A 26,259-nucleotide genomic window follows, 5' to 3' on the forward strand; every position below is an offset into this window, starting at 1 on the left:
CTGTAGCTTTATCTGCAAACATACTGCAACTGTCTACCAGTGTAGAACCATCTGCAGCTGCCCACAGCCTCCTACAACAAAACTGATGCCCTGAACCTGTCATCTGACAAGGCTGGCTGGAGCTTTAAAATACGTGTGTGTAAAAGCCCATATATTAAGTCCTCCATATTCAAATTTGACTGCCTTTCTTCACTGCTTTCTGCCACTATGAAAGAGTAGATTATGATGGGAATTTCAGTTAAAAGGATAAAATCTCCTTCTCCCATGCAACAGGATATTTTCAAATTTACAGTCTAACAGAAAGCACCCCAATCCTTCCTGAACTAACAGTGTTAAAATTTGCAGTCCAACAAACATCAAATGGGAAGAAGATGTGATATCTAACAAAAAAGCTATTTACCAAGCTATTTTGTGCCTCCAGCTGTAGTTAGTAATTTTTCAAAATAAAACTCAGCCCTACTGAACTTGCTTACAGTCAAAATGCTTGTAGTTACAATGTCACTGTCCAGCCCAGGTATTTTATAAAGTGCTAGTTTTTCATTTCAGTTTTCTTAACTTATCTGATTATTTTATTTATTTCCTTACATATCATCATATATAAAGCAAATGTAGAGTGATGTCTGAAGAATGAGTATATGTCTCAAACATTATTATGGACTCACCGACAACTGTAAGGTTGACTTGTGCTTGTCTGCTGCCAAGTTTGTTCTCTACAACTAGCGTGTAACATCCACAGTGTTCCTGCTTTGTTGACGTTATTGTTAGCTTGCTGCTGTTTTCAGCATTCTCGATTTTAATGTATTCATTTTCTTCAATCTGCCAAATTGAAAGGAAAAAAATAAAGATTTTATGATATAACGCTCTTCCTATCTGAAAGAGTTCAAATTACAATACAAGTTTATCATATTGAGTGCTACCTGCAGATAACTCTGTTACAACAGTGAATATGTGCAACTCATGACACAAAACAACTAGAAATGCAGTGGAATATTATACTGGCTCCAGTCCTACAAAGACAAGAGGAGCATTGGTGTTGGAACAAGAATTTCACTTTCTGACTCCTCTTTGACAGGCTGAAAGTGCAAACTGTATAACTGGCAAAAGAACAAAGTCTGGTCTCGCATATCTCACAGAGACCTCAGTGGAACAACGGTTTAGCCCTAAATACCCTAATTCATTTGCCATTCTGTTTTAGAGGCCCAATGTACAAATCATCCCCAGCTGTGAGTTTTACCATCTTGTCTTAACCAACCTTATTCTGTACTTCCACATAAATCAGGGTAAAAATTCCTTTGGTTTAAACAACTGAAGTTGATGCTGCTTGAAAATGAGATGGAATCATAGAATCATTTGGGTTGGAAAAGACTTTTAAGATCATTAAGCAATGCTACAGCTATGTAGAGAGACATACAAAGAGCAGATTAGCTCTCCTATAGCAAAAATCAAAATCTCAGCTGAATACCATAGGCATATTATGAACTAGTTTTTAATTGAAACAAAGCTATCATAACATAAATGGCCAAGGAGACTTAGATTTTAATCAGTATTAGCTTGAGACATGACATTATTTAAAAACCTCATAATGCTATACTGCAATTATAGAAGCTGTACACTGCGTTCTTATGAAACAGACAACATAATGTCAATGCCCTTCTTCCTCCCACAACTTCCTTCTTAGATAAGTGACCCTTGCAGCTCATTCTCAGAATTTCATTATAAGTGAAGGCTATTTAGTTTGTCTTATCTTGTCTCATATATTCAGAAAATAAGAAACTACAAGGCTAAGAGCAGGACTTGTGCTGCTTTCTCCTCAGCTGGTGAGACGCGTACATTACTATATGCCCAAAAGTAACCTGAGAAAGATGCTCTTACAGTAACTTGAATAGAAAGTTAATGAGTGGGATTATGTAGGATTACAGTTTAAATTATACTGAAAATTGTTCCTCCCCACTCCTCTACTTTGTTCTTCTGAGCTTCTACGCTGTCTTATATATTTTGCTTCATTAGAATTAGTCGAAGGGTATCAACAATAAAAAAATCAGCCTACTAGAACAAAGTGTACATTATGCATGGAAAGCTGTGAAAGGATGCTCAGCTGGAACCCCATATTCCCAAAAGAAAGTCACTGGTTGTAGCTAAGAATCTCCAACAGTTATCAGTGTTAAACGATGGGTTTTGCTCCTCTGCTAAAGAAGAGGCTTTCAAAGGCTTTACCCTTTTTAGCTCAGCACAGTTCCAGCATCTCTCAGCTAGACTGCCATCCCTCCCGCACGCTGCAGCACATAGTGGCAGCGCTGAAATCACAGCTCACCACTTCCTGAATCTGCTCAAATCACTGCTACAAATAGCCCCCATGAAAACTGTGAGAACACCTGGGTGATTTTCACTTTTAGAACTGTGACTGGAACAGAGTTGAAATCAACCACGTTTATAGAAGAGGCAGAAATCCAAGAATAAAACAATGTGTGGTGAAGTATAAGCCAAAAGGAAAAAAATGCTGCAACACGATACATAGTCACTGGCTCCCCATTTAATTTAATAAAAGAAAGATTGCTGCCCTCACTTGTCCTCATACACTGTTAATTAACCTTCCTGAAGTTTTTTTCCTTTCTATATCACCATTAAAAAATTTAGATGTCATTTTAATGTATGATTTTGCAAACCTTCCATTTGTCTCATAATGAATAACTAAATGAAGTATAAATATGGTAAAAATAACCTTTTACAAAGAAAAAAAGGTGTAGAATCACAGGTTATGGATCTGATATGGCTGCTGTTCTCTGTTATCACACAGATTTCATATATAAAAATGGCCTTGAAATCTGTGTAAATAGGATTGCTGTATTCAACAATGAACTCAGAATTTTGCACAAACCAGAAACTCTCTTTTGAAGACTACATTTTACCAATGTGTTAATACAAAGCTCAATAAAACTGGACACTGAATGTCACTGGAGCTTCTGAGACCTATTTTTGTAGAAATGAGTAGGCCACTTTTTAACTCCAATCTTGAAACTGGAGAAAATGTAGGAGGTCAGTAAAAAAAAAAAAAATCAAACAAATAAACATCCTTTCCTCTAAAGTAAGAGTTTATTTAGGGTTAGCAAAGATGGACTCTGAAATACCCTTTGCACTAGCAAATTGTTTTGAATTCTTTCAATTAAATGCTGACACATCTAGATTTAGAGTCTAAACTTTCTTGTAGGAAGAGATGTTGTTATTTATGTTCTACAGAGTGCATAATGAGGTCAGAATGAAATAAACAGAAGAGCATCTACAGTACATATTTACATTTGCTTGTCCTAACATGGCACTTCATCTTCCAGTTTGTACTTGCATATTGGGTTATTCGATTTCGAGTGGTTTTATTATTTGTTAAAGCAATTCTCTTTAGAAACTGCCCTTATGGACACATATAATATAGTTCAAGGAAATTAATTCAAGTAGAAGTAACTTTAAACTTTGAGGGGTGAGAGCACTCACAGCAACATAATTGCGGTTGTGTCTTGCTTGGTGATGCCTGTGTTGTAAGGCATTTCACTCAGGCTTCTTATATGGCATTGTGCCCCTCTGACATAACTTTAGACCAAGCATCAATGAAGAAGAGGTTATTTTTGAAGGAGAGAAACATTTTCTGTGACAGGGACTTTTCAGATACCCATATCTTTCACATCACCTACCCTTTAATTACATTGTCTAAGCCTTTTCTCAAAGGAACAGTCATTTGTTATAGGAGGGGACAGGCAGCAAAGGCTTTAAACTGTAGCAGGAAAGATTTAGGTTGGCATTAGGAAGAAATTTCTAAAACTATGGATATTTAAGCACTGCTATAGGCTGCTAATGGAGGCTGTGAAATCTTTATTATTGGAAAGTTTTCAGCAGAGGTGAGAAAAACATCTGGTAGGAATTACAATGGACTTTGCCAGTTTCTAGGGAAGGGAGATGGACAAGGTGGGTCACTGGAGTTTCTTTCCAGCTCTACTTTTTCAATTGTCTTTAAAAAGGACCAGAAAACAATTTACCTGCTTACGGAATTTCATCCAGGTGCAAGTTATGGGTGTTGTTCCTACCACCTTGGCAAACAGTTCCACTGATTCACCCGCACGGACTTTTCTGTCTTCTGGGAACTGAGTAATCTGAGGAGGAACAGCTGATGGAAAAAAATAAATAAATAAAATATCTCTCTTTAGGTGACTGTGCTTTCTATTTTTCTTAAAATTCAAAACATATACACCTCTCAGCTGCACAGTTTCAGAGCAGCATTTGAAATCCAGATTAGTATTCTTTTGTTGCTTGCAATGAAACAATTGTGGACATTGTTAATTCTACTGTAGTGAAGCAATAACAGTCTACCCATCAGAAGTTTTCTCATGCAAGATCAACGTACAGAAATCCAAAGTGTTAAGACCTACCACCAATTCCAAATAGTCATACTACTCCATGTCTGGATCAGATATTTCTTCTCCTCTTCCCTCTCACTGCCTGAGTATCAATAAATGGCAGAACATCTCTTTTGCTAATGTGCTGCTCCCCAGCTCTTGGGTGTGATGCTGAGTGTGCCAGAGCCCTGGTAGCTGCTCAGGACAGATGCCAGAAATATCACAGCCTGGACCACTCCAGAGTGAAACCTGTTCTGTTGCTTTACAGAAGCAGCACAGTGGAAAAAATATTTGAGGGGGTTTGTGTACATGTGTATGCGAGCAGATTCGAGAACACTTTGACAGAAACAATCAATGGCATTCTCCAAAATTAGAACGACCTCCTGGCAAATGTAACATTCCTATCCGAAGCACAGGACTACTGGGTATGAAAATTGTGCTTTCTTTTTCTTTTCTGTGTAATTAAAACAAAGTGTGGTTTTGTTGTTGTTGTTTTGTTTTTTTCTTCTTCCCCTAGACTCGTTCTCTGAAAAATATTTTGTGATTTGAAATGCATGAAGCAAACTAGGCTGAGGCACACATATGCGAAGAAAAGAGCTTGAACAATTGGAAAGTCTGACAAAGTTTTAAGGCACTGAAATCTCTTTCACTGATGGCTCAGGTGTGTTGTTGCAATACTACTGCTGACATTTGGTAGGATCTTGCTATGGCTTATTCAATATAAACTTTTTTCCATGCTCGTCATTTAAGTCTTAGTGTTACGTAACCTTAAGGGCGAGTTTGAAAAATGGACTTTGCTTTCCAGTTTTCTCCTCATAAAACTTCATACTCACCCTTTAATCACATATCTAAACAAATTCAGTAGGCAAACAGCTCTACCTAAAAATGTGGTGTCTGTTCTTTAAAACATTACTGTTTTTTATTTATTCCTACAGGATGACACATGCAACAAATTACCTGCTTTTGGAGGAGTCTTTGGAGCTGGTTTCTTCTTCACTGTTGCTTCACCTAGTTAATTAAAAAAAAAAAAAAGTTAATTAAAAGGTGAACTTTGGAAGGTACCAACCTAAATGCAAAGCTTACATCCATAGTGATACTTTGTTGGCAGTTGAGAATCTAGTATGTTCTTTCAGCATATTAAACTCAAGAATTAAAAATACTTAAAAAAATCCCCTTTTATTATCCTGAATGATCCTCAGAACACTCACATTCGAAGCTGGAACCTTTTAAAGAATCAAAGCAATTTGCTACACATCTCCCATACTCTGTGATACTCCATTCCTTACAGCACTTTAACTGTGGTGAAAACATAGGGACAAGATCAGTCTCATACTGAATTTCAGCTCAGATTTCCAGCATTGTCAATGCTGAATGTGGTCACTTAAAATTAGGGCAGTTAACACCACATATTACTTCTTACACCACTGGTGAGCTAGCAAATACGCAATATACAGGCAGTAAACACTAGTATTGCCCCTCTGCCTCATCCTCTTCCCTGGGCAGGGACAGCATTTTGCTTTATTCACAAAAGAAAGAGTCAAAACCGAATTTTAAAACCTGGGCACACAAATATTGGGAAGACAATATTCAACAAATTGTGATTGGTAGGTAGAAAGAAGGAGAAGACAGGTAGGTAGAAAATGACTAGTAGCTATTTTTCACAAGGGCCACCAAATTAAGTTACTGGGCAGCAGGCATGAAAGTAGCAAAAGAAGCATTTAAAAACATAGCACACGTATGATGTGTTTGCAGACAAGTAATGTTTTGCAAGACAAAAATGTAAACAGGTTCAAAAGGTTCAGAGTTAGGTCTAGTCTGAATGCCTTCAAACCACTGAATTCCAGAAGTGGAGGGGTTCATTCCTTGGAGAGCACTCTCTTTTTATCTGCTATCCAAAGCATCCTTGTCAGAGGATGGCCTCTGCTCTGAAAGGACATTTCCTATTTTCTTCTGCTCAAGCAGGCAGCTTGATTGAAGTAGTCTGGCTTTGAAGATGTTATTGCCTCTGATGGAGGCAGTGTCTGCTCAGTGCTTTTGAATATCTGGCAGCATATACATATGTGCCTAGTGATAGTCATAACAGTCGCAAAAGGTCTGAATTTTTCGGTTCATTGTTTACTTATGTTATATCAAAGACACTGAGCAGCAAAAAAAAATCTTCAAAACTCCAAACCAATACAGACAGTCTTTTATTTTAACCCCCTTTGCCACAGCAAACTACCAGCTGTGCATGCTACCCAGGGAATACATCACCTGGCGCCCCATGAATAAGGAGCCATCAGTTGTGAACCCACCATGGGGTTCACATTATAACATTACAGCTCAAGCGACAGACAGATGTGAAGATTGATTTTAAATTTCAGAGTCACTGGAAATAGTAACTGATGTGCTATAGGTTGTTAAAAGACCAAATGCTTTAATAAATATATTATGGTTTAGCTGTTAACAGCACAGTTTGTTCAGTTCATTTTGGGGAATATTTGACTATGCGTTGTACATAGAAGAAGTTGTTGCCACCTTCTTTTTTTAAACTTTAATTTCATAGTAATTTTCTCTCAAAGTATGCTTAGCTTTTATATGTTCTGTCTTTATTGATTTTGTTGTAACCAGAAATGCAACATCGCAGAGGTAGGCTATTCTTGCAGTACTTATGGATGAGTCAAAATGAAAAGTCAGATGTGTCCCAAGAAGTCCTTCTGTAATGACTATTGGCTTAACAGAACTAATTAAAGGTTTAGATTCATACTTGTGAGGTGTTTACCTCAGTATAAGTGGACCGCCAGGGCATGATCTGGGTATCTGTCCTGCCATGTCTTCCATCTGACCTCCTGTTTAACTGGAGGCCTTCAAAGAGCTCTACTGCTTGTTGAAGAGACCCATTTTGGGCCACCAACAGACTGCCATGTACCCTAGCTGCTGTAGTAGTGACAGCAAATACATCTCCAGCTCCTCTGTCCTGCTCAAGCTATATCAGCAAAGGCGACAAGCGGTGTTTTGTTTTATGGTCACACCCTGGGCTAAAACTCTCATTTATTTCAGGCTGTAGTTACAGTTACATGGATGAAACTGCCTATATGGTCAGGTACCAGCTAGAAGGGCTGTGGAGTCTGGCCTATCACCTGCTGTTAAACATCCCTATTAATGGATGTAATCCTTTAGGTATTCATTAGGTGCATAATCCCATGAAACTAGCTCAGTTATACAATTTAAAAACATGTGAATATTTGTGTGTGTACGTGTGCTGTATTTGACATCAGATTCTCTGCTCTTCTGTAAACAGAGAATGAAATAGCTCTTGGGCATCTCTTCAGAACTACAATGGCTTTTCATACAAGCTAAAGCAATTAAATGAATTTGATTACTTCCACACTCCATTAGCCTGGTAAGAGCAAAGAGCACCAACAATGAGGAAAAACCACCATATTTGTCAAGTGCCATCTTGGACTGCAGATATTATTGCTATTTTTCAGAAATGTCACCACAGACAAATAGGAGAAAAAGTAAATTCCTTAATCCAGCATGATTTTCCATCAGCTGTCACCTCTTGGTCTACATTGTACATTTATTTGTAGCATCTAAGTTAACAAGCAAGGTGCTTGTGGAATCATCACACTCTCCAAATGTTCATGTTTCATTCTGATTCTTAATATATTATTTTTAATTTATTATTATTTTTTTTTTCCTCCTGGCTAACAATGTCACTCTCTGACTCTGCAAAATATATGCAAAGAATGGATACCTATATACTCAAGATACTACTCTCATTTTCTCTGCCTTCTATCAGCCACTTTCAGTTAATCACAGAAGGAACCTCAACAACATAATTTGTGCATTCACAACTACAGTCAGTGACTTTCAACTCATCACTAATAAAGAACAATGTTTCTATATAGGATAGGATGTATAATGAACCACCAGGTATTAATTTACCCTGTAAGTGGAATAAATGCATAGTGTCCCTTCTAGCCCTGGAAAACCAAGGGCTGTGCTTAAGACAGTTCAAAAGGCTCTCACCAAAATGAAGATTTCCATAGTGGCAAAGCAAAGAACATGAATCCATCACCTCATTCAGCTAGGGTACTACTTTTTATATGCAAATATAAAAAAAAATGTGTTTGTTGTTTAGTTTTTACCCACCAGGACATTACATTCACTTAACTGAGGATATACAGACTGTCACTGGACTTCATCAAACCATGCAGATTGCAAAGGGTTGCTGGAAGGTCTGTCTGAATATCCTGTTTTGCAGACACAAATAGCCCTGAGCAGAAATGAAAGGCAGGGGCAGTGTGGAAGGGGATAAATCCAAGGATGTGTCTCAGGGTCTGTGCAGCTGCCTTTGACTAATAGGGCACACTCCACTGTTCTTAGGTCTTCCTTGAGAATATCAGCTCATCTCATGCATTTTTTTTGAAATGCAACTTCTATTTCAAAACCTGCTGGAGACAGTTAGTGAAAAAAATCTAATAAGATTACCCAAAGTTGACAAGGTCAAATGATTGTTTTCATTAAAATATTTCAGCCTCTTGGAAACTTTAGTTCAAGTCTGCCTCTTCTGCTTTTTTAATTTTTTTAAAAAAAGGCAGTTTGTCTCTCTGGATATTTACATTGAAACAGGCTGAAGCTGAAAACCAGTCTGGAAGAAAAAGGACATAATATTTTCTCCTTAAATGAATCTGCCTTCTAGAAACAACTTAATGTAAACATTACAGGGCTGATATTTACATAACTCTATAGGCAGGTTTGCCTCTTAGAGAGCTTGTATTTGGAGGGGGACATAAACTAAAAAAGGGAAAGATCCCATATAGACCAATAGCTGTGGGATGTTTGGTTGTGCCATTCTTTGTCCTGATGTTGAATTCATGAGAGCAGATATGTTCAGAAGCCTCCGTCCTTCTTTTTTGTTTCCCTTTTTTGGAATTTTACTAAAAATAGGCATAGCCCTCCCCTGAAATTGCTCTCTGCACAACTTGCTTTCATAAAGCATGAAGTAAAACTCTTACAATCTGAAAAAAACATCAGTACTCAGGATAGCATTTCCAACCAGTCCATAATTCCTACTGTCTTCCTTGAGGGACGTGCCTAAAATTATGTGCATGTCTTCGACAGTGATGGATTTCAGCACCTTGTGCAAGAGTATAGTAAATACCTAACTCCATTAACATAAGGACCAAGACATTTCTCTGCTCTTTTCTGCTAGAGGAATAGCCTCATTTTAGCTCAGAATAGCAGAAGGGCTAATGACATACTCTAATACTATAGACACATAGGAAACTATTTTCTCCTCATGTAAAACTTTTAAAGATTTCATCTACTGAGAGTATCTAAATCAGTTTATTTTCAGTTTCCTTTAAGAGAAGCTGAAAAAAAAGAACTCATGTCTGCAAAGTGTCACATATCATGGTAACAAGAATATTTATACAGGAGATGGAAAACCCAGCTTCAAGTCTCTGCTCCTTCTTCCCCATCTCACTTGAATGCTTCAGACATGTGGGATGTGACATTATGAAGTCTCTCTCTCCCACGTGTAAATGAATCACTGTGCAACCTCCTTCAGATCCCTCTGGGGGTAGATATCAGAGGCTGAATCAAAGGTGACTGTTGTCTGTAAAGCTTCACTACTCACTGCTCTGCTGGAAAAAAAGGAGTGACTGACACCTAGAAGTACAGAAAAAATAAAACACTTGACCTTATGGTCAAGGCAATTAATTATTTAGTTCTATCTTCTGCTATAGACTTCCTTGATGGTACAGAAACTTATTATAGGCATTAGCACAGACAAAATGAAATAGGAGACAGATGATTGCTACAATTGTAGTAGAAAAAGACAACACATCATTACTTACCAATTTATTCATACATTCATGAACCTACACTAATTGCTATAGGGAAGAATGACAGTGACAATGCACTAGCACCAGTAGCCTGATTACTTTATCAAGGTTTGAATGCTTAAACAGTGCTGCTTCATTGCTTCTCAAAGAGTAAATTCCCCATACTGTTTCCAAATAACTGTTTATTATCTACATACAGTAAAATAAAAAGCAACTCTGGCTTAAATTTGATGACAGGCAGAAATTAAAAAACTAAATGCCATACAAGACACTTATTTGCGTGTGCATGTTTCAAAAGAGTTTTTAATAGCTTTTATATTTTTCATTAAAAACAACTGTCATTTTGTGGCAACATACCATATTTACTTTCTAAATCAAGCAGAGATTGTCCTCTAATTGAAAAAAAATTCAACCACCTCCTCAAAATAAAAATTAAAATCCAGGAAATACTCATGCATTCCAGTCAAGAGAGAGCTCACGTATACGAGCACACTAAGAGCTTCAATAATGCAACACACTACAGTGAAAGTGACTCAGGATTTTAAAACAGCTCAGCTGGAGGAAGAATCAATTCCACAGCACTTTCATAGGACAGTGCTTGAGCAATTTCTGCAATTAAAGCTGATCTGAGCAGAAGAGATCCAGTATCAAATAGAGCTTACAAAGAACCCAGCTCATGTGCATTCCACTAAAAGCTCTTCTGAGAGCAACACAGCAACGTTGATTTCTTAAATCTAGATTTCATTTTCATATTTCTCGTGTCCTGTGAGAACAGCTACAATTAGATGCTAAAATGCTGTGCCAAAGTGTGTAGGAATAGCAATCAAAACTAGATTACTAGCCTGATACTCAGTCTAGTAAGTAGGAAAATACTGTCAGGTCATTTGGACATTCAGAAGATCCAAATGATTTCAGTGGGAAAAGCTAGATGTTATATATTTTTGCACATTAATTAAGCCATTGGATTTAGGTCCTTGTTTTATAGAGGAGAAACTTTGGTCAATGCTTCTATTACATGCCTCAGTGCTGCCATTTCTAGTCAATAACTGAACTGGGAATTAATTGTGTGTGGCATCTCCTCAGTTCAAGGCCACGTTGCAAAAACTGTTCTCATTTCTCTCTGCATGAGACAGCCAATAAACATTTCTGTCTTCTTCTGTCAACATACAGCTATGTAGGATGGACTGTATGAAAAACACATGGAAAATACTGTTCTGTGACAATATTAACTCAGAAAATGTCAGTCTGGTGCAAGCTGTAAAGTAAGCTGGCAGAGATTCAAAATGCATACCTGGCATTAACTAAACAGTGCTGAACTGGGCATCAAGGAGAGGTGATTTACACAACAAATCAGTGTTTCTCCATTGCTTTCTTTAAACGTACAGTAACTGAATTTTCTTTCCATCTGTGGAGGCAATAAACCTTCAGAATCACCAAGTTAAATCTTACATCGCCTTCTAACTTCAGCTAGTGTGGTTGGCCTTGTGCCACAGCTCCTTATTCTTGGACTCCAGTCCTGAGGAATGATATCAGCACCTTTCATTATTCCGAGTTTCAGAGAAATAATATCTAGGTCTCAAAACCAGCTCATGGCAATTGCATTTACATAGACTAAAAGAGGAAGTTTCAGCTTCTCTTAGAAAAAAACATTAATTATTTTCCTTGAAAAAGTTTGGTCAGAGCCTTCCCTGGCAATGTAACTCATGTTCTTCCAACACACCGAGTACTTGCACTCACTGTGCAGAAAATCTCATAGGTCTTTTTGCACCAGCCATGAGCAGAGCAGCATGGACCTACTGGGAAATGAGTGGAACGGAGAGAACTGATATGAACGGCGTCGTTGACCCTTAAAAGCATCTCAGACTCCCTCAGGGACCAAAGAGGACGGCAGCAGCACCATCACCAGATTACAGCTGCTACACAGTGCTCTTATTTCTGCAATTGAAAGAACATCTCTGGCCTGATTATTTACTTCCTTAGTAACTGAGTTCTTCCCTTGGAAATCAGCATATTATATAGTGAGGACAAAACAATCTGACATGAAAGGAAGATTTGGAAATGTTTTGTATTCATATTATATTGATAGAATGGAAGGAGGTTTAGTTATATATTATTTAAACTGGACACATCAAGTCAAATGTTTTAATGATGGTGCTTTTGGAATTGGATTCTCTGACAAGATTGTTTATTGAAGAGTAAATAACAGAACTGCGTACTAATCACTTGGCCACTGACTCATAATTTTTCCATGGCAATTAAAATGCCTAGAAACCCACCCGCTATGGAAAATAAGATATAAATGACAAGGAGTCCTGTCTGACTTAGTTACATTTATGACACGCTCCTTCAGAGATGTCACTGCTCAGCCTTCTGTTTAAGTACCAACAATGTCAAGAAATGGGAAGATAACAGTGCAGCCTTGCAGAAGATTTGATCTGGACAATGTCAGCGGTGACATTTTATTAACAACTGTCAGCAAGAGAATGCATCATTACTTAACCAAAAAATATGTTTGACAGGAAATCAAATGGATTTTACATAGTAGCAGATATAACAGATTTATATCAGCAAGATACCAAATACTGCTAAGTAGTGTATTTTGGGCCCCTTTACTTGAAGGTGTATGAAGGAAGTTATTTTCTTTGACATAACTTTACTTTTAACTGAGCAGAAGAACTTTTACTTGTGCAATGAGGCTCTGTGCTGGGTCATCCCTTTAATATGTGTGGATTGGGTATGGGAACAGCTGGTTTAACAAGTGTATTACTCTGATGAGGGAACCCAGGATATCCTGTGAGGTTTTCATACCACTGATTATGACAAGTGATAGTTGCCATTTCTTAATATTTACTGGAAGTAGTGCTGTGAATTAGCCCTACAAAAACGAGTGAGCATTTCTTTCCAAACACTTTAATCCAATGCTTAGATTTAGGTGGGCTATTTTCTAAAACATTAAAGCCCATTCTGTTCTCAGTAGCAATGGTTGGGATAAAGGTTCTTCCTACTATAGTAAAGTTATGTTGCTTTGCTCAGCCCTGGTCAGGTTCAAGAAAGAACATTTAACTGTTGTAATATGTCTTTTTCCCCAGTACCTCTCTCTCAAAAAAAAAAATTAATTAAAAAAATCTGCCTTTTGGAAAACTTATGTTTTATGTAAATTTTTGGGATGTCTTTTTAAAAAAACACTGTAGTATTCTGGATGTGGCAAGCAAACTACTCGAAAGACTGAGGATGAAGAAATTTGAGTTCTAGGCCTGCAAATGAATGTGTGATCTTGGGCTAATTGCACATCTTATTTCAATGGGAATAGGGTGCCCAAAGACCTTTACAGCAGGTGCTCACTAGAGAAATGTTCAAGTGGTGAGAATTTTTAGCTTAGTATTTCTGCTGCAGGGTTATGTCAAACTAGAAGACCCTTAGATTATCCACTGATTTTCTGGCATAGCATGGAGTATGATAAATAATGAAAGGTTCCAATTTTCCACTGCTTCTTCTAGTCTTTTTTATCTGTGCAGAAGAAATATAACACTTTATTATTCTAACTCAGTGGCATTTCAAATCCACATAGCAAAGACACAAGCGACAAAACCTAAATCAGTATAGTCAGTGAAGAATGAACCAATTCCAACATTAAAACGAGGTGTCTTTCCTTTCTTCTTCCTCAGGATTGAAAAACATTAATATTTAATCTATTTATCATTACCGAGTGCTATTCTATTTATCATTACAGACTGGCATTCTGCAGAGTCATAATTATTACTAAATTCTGGTGACAGAATAATAATTGTAAGCAAAAAAATATATCGTAATTTTCCTAATTTGCTAGCATGAGAGCTTTATGCACATAAACACTGCATGCATCCATTCAGAGTTATTGTTAAAAACTGCCTTCTTAGATGATTTTTTTTGAGAAAAACTGGTTATTCTAGACCAGAGTCTACTATATATTGCATTTTAGAAGCAGTAATGCTCAAAATTTTACTTATGATTGGACTTCTGTAGCTTACAAACCCCAAGTTTCCAGTAATAAAATAACATTGCCAGAATGAGCAGTCAAATGACCTGGGTCAGCAGCTGTTCTCACAGTGAGATGAAGTCTACAGATTAAACACACTGACAACATTCAATCTCTCACAAAAAGAAATGTATCGATTTTTGCTTTCCTGAACTAAAAGTTAATTACTGTCCTGAAGGTTTCTCCTGGGGTGGGGGAAGTGGATCACTTATAATTTATCTGAAAGGAGAAAAGTTTGACATAACTGGGAACCATGAAATTTGACATGTACTTTCTTACAGAAAATGAATTTCCCCCCCACCCCCACCCCGAGAAGTATTTCTAAATATGACAGAGTATATAGCTCCAGTACCCCATACAGTATACACTGTTGTGACTAAATTCACTATTCAAAATTATTCAGTGGGCTTATTAAGAAATTTTGTTCTCTGTTTCTTCAATATTATTCCTCACGCTCTACTTGCCATTAGGACTGTTGGTGAGTTGATGTGGTAACAAAGACTAGAAAATATCTGACTAAAAATTTATCTTCGTATTAGATAGGGACATCTTACTTCACAGCCATTCTTTATTAACCTTCTTTTCAAGACAAATACAGTAAAGATGCAAGTATCTGACTTGTTAAGCCCATTCTCTTTCAGGTAAGGAACTTTAAAATCTCTGTGTCTGAAAGGAGTTTCTGTTTAAATTGGAATTGTGAAGCCTACTGGATCAGTTTTGTATATTTTTCCCCTGACAAACATACAAATACAACACTCATTTCAGGCAGAAAAATATCTGCAGTCCTCAATGACCGAGGCTGAGATGTTAAACACCACCTGTGGAATCTCTGCAGCCAAATCCTTTTAAAATTAAGTACGCATTTTTCCAAAGTCTCTTCCAAAGCCCAACTTCCTAACATTCTCTCTGGTTACCTTGATGCTTTCAGTTAAACAGTAAAGATGTTTTAAAGGTATTTTGAAAAAGAGCTTATGAGAAGTTCAAGAACTTTAATCACTGATGCAATATGCTATGGAATAACCTTAAGAAAACCATTCACCGGTATTTCAACTTTATTTTCCCAATAATTTCTTAAGACAGAATTGCTAGCTTCTGTTTTGCTACCTGTATCCAATTTCCAGTAAAATCAGTAGCAAGACAAGCAGTGATTCCAGCAGGATGTGGATCGTGTCATGTATCTGCATATTTAGACTTAGTTCCTGATTCACACTTTCTCCTGGGAAAGCTGCAATTGATAACACTGCTGGGAGGATCAGAGGAAACGTACACACTCATGGGCATAGAAAACACTGTTAAAAACACCATCCTGTGGAGCTTTAAATAGCTTTAAAATGTTCTTTTCTAGTGATCTGCAAGAACAAATGATTGTTCTTAATTGCTATTATTTACAGCATTTGAGGCCCAGGTGCAGAGGTGGAGCATGTCAGTGTGACCCTTCCCACACCCCGAACGATGGGGTAGAGGTAAAGTTAAAATGCTCAGCCAGCAACTCAGAAATACCTGTAAGCCCAGGGTATAGCTCTATGCAAGTCAACAATTCCAGAAGTACAATTACTACCTGTGATCATCAATCAGTACAAAAATGCACTGAGCCCTGCTGAAAACAGCTGAAAATGTTCCATGCTGGAAAATCAGATTATACTGTTGTGGGTTGTTTTGTTTTGTTTTAGATTTGAGAGAGCTGGATAAAATATTTCATGTTTCCGTTAGGACTGTGTTTCATATCTTATTTAGGAACTCACATGGTGGGCATCTTAGAAAGACAAAAACAACTTTCAAAGTCCAGTGTTTGATTTAAGAGAGATTTGTATCCCATGGATGCTTAATTTCAAAAGCAGTAGTGGTATTAAGAATTTCTAAACTGACATTATTTTGTTGACTTTACCATTTAAAACACATGTATGCAGAATAGTAAGCATGGGAATTTATGGCTCATTTGTTATTTCAGAAAGCATTAAAAGTAATTAAAGAATCTGCTTTAAACAAGGAATATAACACTCACCAAACCACTCCCCATGGCCATAGAAAGAAGGACAGATTATACCACAGGACATTTCAGACATGATACCTTGCCTACCAATGGTAAGATAGTATATTGTCTACACAGGACACAACACAAGTTGAAGAAAACTACTCGAGAATGTCTGTGCTCTTGGGGAAGCAGCCAAAAATAAATCTGTGTCATAAGTTTATTGCATTATTATGGAAAACTGAGAATAGAGTGGGCTAGGTCTGAACTCAGAGTTTCAGCACTAATCCCCACAAGGCAAAAACTCATTTCGCATGACTTATGTGAAAGGGTTAAAGAAACAGCACAAGCTTCTGATACTGTGTCTGCAAACAAAAGGGAATGACCGCAGAATCCCAAAGCACTCTTTTGTTTCCAGTGTAAAGGAAGTAATCAGAAATCACTGTCACTTACTCTCTGTTGGCAGCACAGGGGGAAGTGTGGTCTTAGGCTTCTTGGTCTTCTTCTCAGCAGACTTTGAGGTCTTTGCAGAGGCATCTGCAATCAAAACAAACAATAAAATGTAAATCCTATTTAAAAATGAATAATGAAAAAAACTGCCTATTAACATCAGTTTGTTTAGGATCTTTTTGCAAAGTTAGAGGAAACCGCTGCCCCTTTAGTTTCTAAGAAAATAGTTTCTGGACAGACTTCCAGGAGAATGTCACATTCTAAAAGGAAGAGGGAACAGAAAAGGGAAAGCCCTCTGTGAAATCAGCTGTACTGAGAACCTAAGAAAACTAGACAAGAAGCACCATCTAAACTGATAAGTCTTTTAAAACTGATTGAAACAAAGTACAATGTGCGCAAATCTGCTTTAGGCAGTGCATGGAAGAGGGGAAGAGAGGCAGATTTGAAGCATCATTTCATCAAAAAGAACCTCTTGCCATGTTGTTCGGTTATTCCATTGGCTATGTGATCTACGTAGATGAACACATTTTGAAAAGGAGTATTTCCTTTGTATGTTTAAATCTTTCCAAGAAGATATTGTTACACATTGGTTCATTCTTATAGAAAAATGATGAAAGGGACAACACAGGACTCAAGTTTGATAGATTTCTTTGTTCTCAAGATTACACAGCTCATATCCAGCAACTACTCAGCACTACAGGCTCCACAAGCAGCTGGGAGTCAGTACGAGCTCCCTTCCACATGTATCTCATATGACAGAGACACACACAAACAGAAGGTGCAACCTTTTTTTCAGCAAGGTTATCCCAGGTTGAACATGTGATGTAATCCAAATTCTAATTCTAATGAGCTCCACATATGAGACTGTTTGATCTTGAGATTTCTTTTTGGAAGAAAGATCCCAAATCTGGATTATGATCTCAGCAATAGCTGTATTAATTTATAGCTTTCAAGTATTCATCTTTCAGAGGATTTCTGCATGAGATAGCTGTCTGAAGTTTAGTTACCAGAGAAAGAGTAACATAAATGTTATGAAACCATCTATTTCAGTCACCTACTTTTAGATACCAGAACATGAAAGTGGGTCTCTCTGTTTCCAAAAAGTTAACATGGGAAGACAGAATCTCCTAGCAAACAATTCAGAGAAGAGGGCTGTGCTAGAGCTGAGTTCAGACACTCAGATTCTAGTGACTGGTCCCTGAGGTAATTTGACAACTGAAGTAAAATACTCCTCTAGTCTAACTAGAGTCGATGGGGCCAAATGGAATATAATGATATTTATGGTTACTTGTTGAGTTTAAAAATCAGTGTCTGGGATGCTGATAGCAGACTGAGTAGAAGGGAGCAATTTAATTGTTGTTTTAGATCAGGATTCTTATTTTAAAATAACAGGCACCCCCTTTGCTCGTCACAGACATGAATTATCAAATGGCGTCTCTCCTAAGTGGCTGGGGTTTGCTCTATTGCCATTCATCAAAAACCTCTTCTCAGGCATCCAAAGCAGCGTGCCGGTAGGGAATGAGTGGAAAAGACAGATGAGGCAGCCAGTATCAAGACAGGAACGTGGTCATTCTGGTGCCAGACTGCGTGGGCAGAGAGCTCCTAACATCATGAGTGCTGCTATCAGGGTGAGCCTGGCAGCTGGTTTAACACCATTCACGTTGTCATGCAACGAATATGTCGTGAGCTGACAGCCTCCCATGATCAAGACTTTGCAAGCCAAAATCTACCTCCAGCCTCCTAGAATGTGCGCTGCCCAGCAGGAAATAAGAAGTGGGAAATATGCTAAGGGAGACCTCAGGAAGAAAAGTGACCACTTGAAGGAGATCAGAAGACAAAGTCGAAGGAAAAACCACTCTCTCTCTGCTCATGCTCCTTCATGGTAGACTTTGAATTACATGTTGACTAAAAAGTGCAGGAGGCGAGGAGGCAGAGTTCTTTTGTGTGTATGTTTTTCAGAAAGGCTGTTTTTGGGAAATAAAGTGGGGAAGGAGGAAGTCTGAAGGAAAGGTTTTCCTACATGCAGCAAATTACTTACCTTCTACCAACACTTTGCAAGCACATTCAGCTTTTCCTGCTGCATTCTCAGCTATGCATTTGTATTCACCCCCATCTTCAGGCACAGCCTTCTCAATGGTAAGTGAGCACAGTGTCCCTAAGACAAAGGAAGGAGAGATCAAATGGATCTTATGTTGCAGTTCACAAATACCTTAGTGCTACTAAGGAACAGAATGCATCAAATGATCCAGTCCTTTACTACAGGTGATATTCACAGCTAGAAAAAAGATGTTTTATCCTTAAAAATTAAACATCAGGATTGGAACATTATTAATGCCAAATAAAATAAAAGTACATTGACAGATGAATTTTATTGGAAATTTGAAGCTGTCCCTGCAGCTCTAAAGTGGTTAATGGATGAGGGCAGAGAAGAACCAAAGCAGAATCTCTGCTGCTGTTCTTTGTTTTATAACAGGGATAAGAAGCCCTCACTCTGATTGTCTTTTTCCAAAAGTACTAGTAGTGTAGGACCATAAATAACAAGGCTTCTGTCAACTGACCATCTGCAATATTTTGATTCAGCCTTATCTGTACCACTCCCATGAGCATCCACGTGTGAAAGTACATCAGCTTAGTGCCCAAGTTTAAATACAACAGAGACCCATTTTCTTTTTGCTTTAATTACTCAGAGAACAAGTGTCCAATATTGTAAAACATCTGTTAGAAAGTCCAATATAACAGTGGCCATCAAATTTCTCACTGCAACAAATCAATTTATTTACAAAAAAAAAAGCAAAAGTTTAATTCATTGGATTTACAGAAACAGGATGCAACATAAGCTCTGTAGTTACCAAGGGAAACTTCATATGACCCAAGGGAAATGCATTTCCTCTTAACAAATAAAACTCTGTGAACCCAAACAGAAGCTGTTCCCAGTAGTTGGGGGATGAGGAAGGAGAACTGTGGTTTACCTAATGCTCACTCCCATTGCTTGGAACAACGAAATACTTTGCTCTCTGGGGAGAATCCCAAATAAAATGCTCCAGACTTTCCCTTTCCAAATATCCCCTTCCAAACATAGGGTGAAGTGTGGGTTTACTTCCTCCTCCCTCACTGGAAAGCCTGGCCTGTCCCCTAAACACAGCCTGAGGCACTGTGCACTGCCACCCATTGCTATTAGCTTGTCCAGAACGCCACCACCCTCCACTTGTTTCAGCCACAGTAATACCTTTCCACCTTCCTCCATTTACCTGATACACAGGCTCTCCTAGTTAATGGCAAGACTGTATAGATGATATGTTTTAGACATTTCTTCCATGTCCTGAGGCATAAGGAAATTTCCCAGCATCTCTTGCTATTTGCCACTTTTCTCTATGTTAACCAAAGGTTGCCTTCTGCCTTCCAGAGTGCCTGACCACAGGCTCCCCATCAAATATATCCCTTGTGATGTGGGAGATGGCACAGGCACAGGTGACAGTGGTCCTTGAAAAGGACCTCAAAAGGTCCTTGGGAAGAACATCCCTCTGTCAGAAAAACTTTGTTTACTGACTGCCCTTGGAGACTAGACCTCAGTTTTGACATGGCAATTATGCTTTTGGCATTTAGATTTTTCCTCATTGTAAAACTGGATGTTACTATTCAAGACAAATCTTATAAAAAACATTCAAATGGTTCCCAACAAATTGGGTTTGCCAGACATGTACAAGGGTTAGAAGAAAATTATTTTTTCCCACCTCCTCATCCTCCACAAAATCAAGAAGCTCTAAATAATACAACTTCTCCCCTGAGAAATGATGTGAAAATGATCTCAGATGAAGACCACTGACCCTCGCTCACATGTGTTGTGCTCAGCCAATAACAGGGTGAAAAGAAAAGCCACATGCCTTCCCTGAGGCAGCTCATCTCCATGAGTCAGGCTGAGCCAAAAATGTCACGAGCTACAGTTCCATTCCAAATGGAGGAGGGACACTAGAAAAGTATTCTTGCAGGCATCTAGCAAACATAAATTCGCATGTCTCTGCTGTTTAGAGAGACAACTGGAGAGCAAGCCAAAGATAACTTCCAGTCTGAGAATTTGTACAAATCTATATAACATGATTAGGAAAGATCTCATATTAGAACCTAAAAATGCTATTGAAAATGAACTACGGAACAAAGACACGTACCTATAAAGGAGATCTCTGTCTCCCTTACTGCAGGGAAGGAGTCTGACTTGTAAGGACAACTGGATGATTAAGGACTGGAACAAAGCAGCATTTACTTATTTATTTAGTTTTTGCTGGAGTTTTCTACTTGTTCAAAAGCCCTTCCTCACCTGCACGCCAATCAGCTGATTGAAGACTAATGTGACCTGGGGTCATCCCTTACCACTCATGCCATTGCAGCGTTTTCCATCCATCATAGTGCAGCAACATAACACCTTATGAGAAACAATTCCTTGTGCTGCATATACAAACAGAAACATCTCACCCTAACAATAAGTCATTCTCCACAATTATACTGAAAACTTGAAGCAAATCCTACGTTTTTCTCATGATGATCCTTGACTTGCCATGCGTGTTCAGTGTTAGTTCTGCATTTAAAACCTAGCCCTGGCCAGGCTGCATAGCAGAGGTCTGACTGAATCTGCCTTTAGCTTATTCCACTGGAGGCAGAGTCCTCATGAAATAAAGTGTCTTACTCATTCCAAAATAATATTTATATGTTTTGAATTTTAATGAAGTTATTTTGTGAGAAGAATAGTGAAGGAAACCTGTTTTTTAAAGGACTGTATCCTTTTTCTCCTGACTTCCAGCTCCCTGCAGCAGTAATCTGCATCCCATTTTCCTCCAGTCCTTTATACTCCCCAGCAACTGCACTGGACCAGCACATACAAAGTACATGAGGATTACTGGGATTGTCGCTAGCACCCAGTGCAATGGTGGTATTCTGCTCTCAGTGGAGGAGTGAGGGGGAAACAAGATAATTTGGATCATTCTCCTTTATTTAGTCACTACTTTTCATGAAACTGTGGGCTTCTAGGATTTAGCGTGAAATTGGCCAGTGGTTCAAAAAAGTACTATCCAGGCTGGGTCAGGAGTGTAAGGGAAGGCTGAGAGGGCACATGGCTATAGAAAACCAGAAAGCCAAAAAAAAGAAACAGGTAAAACTTGAAGAGATTTTATAAGGACAGGAAACTCCCCAATAGGCCTATGCTCTGTGATCTGGAGCTACAGTCAATTCCCGAGGCTAGAAGGGCAAATGTCTTTCAATGAAGTATTTGGTATTTCCTCTACAAAAACCCTTGATGACCTGAAACAAGCTTACTTTCTCATAACTGCAAGAAATCCCAGACTGGTTACTCCAGTTGATTGTTCTGAATCCTCGCACTTCACAAATCCTTGCCAACTAAAAGAATTTGTTGTCAATTTAGCTCCCTCATCCCTTTTTTTTTGAGTAACCAGCCCATGGACAGTCTTTAAAATACTGTTACAAAGGGCAGGATTGGAATAAAGATGAATAAGGGGATATTCCACTTAGACATCGGAACTGGTGCAGGTCTAGAAAAGACCTAAACAGCCACAGAAGCTGTCAGTTTACTGGAGGCTCTACTTTAGATACACAAAGCCTTTCCCTTGCATTTTGAGCTATTAAAGGATTTTCTGACTTACTCAAAAATAGTGCAAGCCAGTTTAAAATATCTCTAGGCTTCTGCATTCTTTCCATGAACCTCTGCAGAAAGTCAACTTCAGATATAAAACAAATACACAAACCAACACAAAAAAGCTCCTGAGTCTAATTCCCTGCACTGGCATCTAGCTGGCCAAACTCCTGACTCCTATCCATGATGCAGACTGAAGTTCATGTCTTTCTCATTGGTATCCCATGGCATAAAGAAGCACTACAGAATATTTAGACAAAATAAATAAATACTAAGCCATGAGAAATTGTGCCTTGGAGTCATAACAAATTTGTTAAGGAACTTTTTGGCCTGTTGGTGTTAATTTCATAATCAATCACAAATTGTTTGGGAAAGTACAAACTTGTTCTAGTGTCATAGTTGTGTAAAAACGGCAAGTAGGTTGACTTGGAAATATTGACTACAGTTATAATGACAACAGGAGAAGTAGTGAAAAAACTCACATGAATTTCAGAGATGAAAAACTGTTAAATTGAATTATTGTTAATTGATGGCGTTTTGAGGAAAACAATGTAGAACTCTACTTTAATTGTTCATGAGATTACACATTTAATTGGCAAATGTACCTGTGTAAAGGCAATTTTCTTTGTCTTTATTGAAATATTTGTGCTTACATTATTCTGCCTGTAATTAATGCTATATTGTTGTACTTCTATATTAATGACTTTCATGTTAGGGAGCGTTAGGGTTGCCCAAATAAAGATCTCACAAAGAAGCTGACAACAGGAAAACAACAAAAAAAATGACTCCAAGCCTCCAAGGGCTGGATAAAGGACATTATGGAGAGAAAGTTAGTAAGAGCATGACTTGTTAAGTTTTAGAAAAAAGAGAGACAGAGAAGTATCTTCATTACAGAGTCACAGCCATTCTATCAAGCATAAATGGGCTCTTTGGCTTAGCAGAGAAAGGAGACAAGTGTACAGAGGAAGAAACCAGATACCTTCAAACTAGAAATAAGACACTGCTTTGTTTCTTTCTTTAAAAACAAAACACTTATATGAATAATTAGACATTGCAATAAATTACCGCTGATTATAGCAAATGGCTCTCTTTTGCTATATTTAAACCTGTGTTCCATGCATTTCTGGAAGAAAGATTCAGACAGAAATGGCAGTATAGAGGGAAATTTTGTGGCATGTGACAAACATGGAGCTGTGTCAGAACTGATGCTCAGATGATCTCCCTAGCCTTAAACTTTGTGAAGCTTTTTTAAAACTGCAGAATACACCTACTTTCAGCAGTACACCCAGTTATGTTAATTATACATGAAAGTCTTGCTCGAAGTTAATTACAAAGAAATAAAGAGAGTCATGGCAGATCCTAGTTAGACTGACACACACAGACTTGCACAACTGATAGGAAGATTTAGGAGCTAAGTCACAAGAAAGTTGTTAAGGCATTATTGCTAACAAGATTACCAACTTTTTATAGCTGCCAAGAAAAAAAAATGCTGTGTTGCACAAAGCAGTACAAACTCCGGGCATTTCTGGGCTACGCCATCCCTACTACCTAAACCTACAGTGAGTGGTTCCTCTTCCATCTGTATAGTCACATGGTACTGAATCTACCCAAAGAAAGCAGAACAAGCTGATTTAAAAAATGGCAACTTTGCCAGATTTTGCTTAAATTCGTTGTGCACCTCAATTCTCCAGTCTAGTAAGGCCGCCAGCTTCCAAACCCCTTTCACTGTCATCTTCTAGAACAACTTTCGTAATCATGCAAAAATTTTCTATCTGGATTTTCTATCCAAGCCTGAGTCACACAGCAGGACATTAGCACCGGGCATTGCTGTGCCAAGTACCATACAAATGTAAAACAAAATGGTTCCTGCTCTAAAGAGTTCACTGTGTGAGGAAACTTATTCTATTCAGTCCTTATAAGTCTAACTCCACTGTCATGTCTGCTAGAGCTTCTTAAAAACTTTTCTCCAAACAAAAAGCCCCCTGTAACTTCAAACAAAAAACTCTCTCATATGAAAATCAACTGCCTTTTAATCATACACCGTCTAACCTGGCCATATAACTGCATAATGGTCTAATTTATGAGTACTCTCTTTTGTTACAATTACCATTTATTTGGAGATTTCACAGACAAAAAAAATCTCATCAGTATCTATGCCAGGAATGTAGATAACCACACTCTGACAAGTGTTTAAAATAAGAAAAAAGTAAAATCAAAACATTAATAAACTCCTACCAAAATGATACTTTAAGTAATAAATCACTCACACCAATCAACAGACAGAATACTGTTTGGGGAATTATTAAGAAAAATGGTGAAACAAGTACTGACATCCACGATTTCAAAGGGAAACAAAACAGTATTACTAGTTGAAATGCAAAATGGAAGGAATGAGATTGATCTTAGATATGTTGTGATTGTGACATTCAGCACGATGCTGCCCAGAGCTGACTTCTAATTACTAATGGAAATTTAACCTTGGAATACTAGAATCCTTTGCAAGCCCTAGATTAATTACTAGACTACAACAGAAATGTTGTATAAATACACCTGAAGATGAAGGTCGTTTTTGAGGCATGATTTAGTTTTTCCTTTGCCTTACTAATCAGCAATTATTCTGCTCCGGGTGTTTGAATTCGGGCTTCTCCAATGGTACAGAAGTGGGGCTAACATCCCCCCTTGTGCTGCACACTAATGGCTGAACAGCCTTGGACAGGCAATGTAGTGTTCATGTCTTTAAACACAGAGGAGATGAGTGAATAGAGTTGTTTCTAACAGGTAAAGAGCCTAACTATCAGCTGGGACAAATATGCCAAGGAAAGTTACTTTCAGTGACACATAAAGGGAATAATTTGTTTGTCGATCCTGTGAACTTGTTACACACAGGTATACTTTTAAGTCCGCCCTTCCTGGCCAAATATGCCATTTGTTTTATCAGGTGGGCATGTTCCTGAAATGAGATTTTATGTATTTATCTTTGCAATATTTTTTTCACCAGGTCATCAGAAAACTCTTATCTATTTCTAGCAATGTCAGAGAGGGTTAATTGAATTTCCAAAAGACAAATACATGGCATTCTGCAGGTTCATGTGCTGGTTACACTGAACAGTTTGTGGGCCACTAGCCAGTGGCCCATACTAAGATGGGCTTGTAATATAATTAGAAGCAGATAGATGTGTCTCACTCTAGAAAGAGGATTTTCCAGTATCCAGCTCACTAAGAACAAGTTAGTTATTCTTCTGTGAGGTACCTCTGGACAATTTTCCATGCTTGAGAACAAGTGGTCACTACCACTTCATCACAGCAGCACAAAACTGTTTGCTGAAATAGCTAAGAATAGACTCAGTCTATCCACTTCCATAGTGGATTTTGTTGCTGAACACAAGAGGAGCAAGGTCATACTAAAGAAATGAAAAGTGGCTTTGCAACACCTAAGCCTGCCAATATGAGCTAGGTCTGTTTGCTCTGAATTCCTCTCCTTCCCCACAGACTCAACCTTCTTTCAGCTGAGGATGACTCTAGGGGATTATCTCCAGAGCCCATTAAATGCTGCTCCAAGGTTGGCCAAAGCAACTGCTGCTGAAGGACATGACACCTGCTGGTGTGACAAAGCTGCTTTTTCAGCGTTTGGGGCAAAAGGTGGAATCTGGGGTTTTGGCACTGGGCTGCTGAGTCCTGCATCCAGTTTTATTGTTGCTCTCTATGTTTAAAGCTGCATCAAACACTTTCTGTGAGACTAATCCATACAGTTTCTCTGTTGAACAATATTTCATTATATTCGTCCTGAATTCGTTATTTCTCAATTCTAGTCTGCAGCTCTAATTATTCCTTCTCCTCTCCTGGTTCTTTCAACTATTTATGTGTTCCTCATGAGGGGAAAAGAGAAAAATCACTCTCTGAGAAAAGTGGGACTTACTTAAAGTGAGTATCATGCACACCTAGTTAATTACTTAACAGTTGGCATGAAAGCATCT

At 38.2% G+C, this 26,259-nt stretch overlaps 1 protein-coding gene across 3 annotated transcripts in view; it reads right to left on the reverse strand.

Moving 5' to 3' along the window:
• Window positions 1–26,259, reverse strand: part of MYLK (myosin light chain kinase) — a gene marked incomplete at its 5' end in the record, with an annotated part of 144,848 nt that overhangs the window by 41,316 nt on the left and 77,273 nt on the right. For all 3 annotated transcript variants that reach the window (XM_080347251.1, XM_080347252.1, XM_080347253.1), the window contains 5 exons: window positions 663–816; window positions 4,023–4,150; window positions 5,337–5,387; window positions 16,651–16,734; window positions 18,686–18,802. In XM_080347251.1, coding sequence (XP_080203377.1) covers window positions 663–816; window positions 4,023–4,150; window positions 5,337–5,387; window positions 16,651–16,734; window positions 18,686–18,802 — 534 coding nt within the window. The remainder of the gene's footprint in view (window positions 1–662; window positions 817–4,022; window positions 4,151–5,336; window positions 5,388–16,650; window positions 16,735–18,685; window positions 18,803–26,259) is intronic.

Source organism: Nesoenas mayeri (assembly GCF_963082525.1).
Source record: "Nesoenas mayeri genome assembly, chromosome: 6".
In the NCBI taxonomy this organism is placed as follows: domain Eukaryota; kingdom Metazoa; phylum Chordata; class Aves; order Columbiformes; family Columbidae; genus Nesoenas; species Nesoenas mayeri.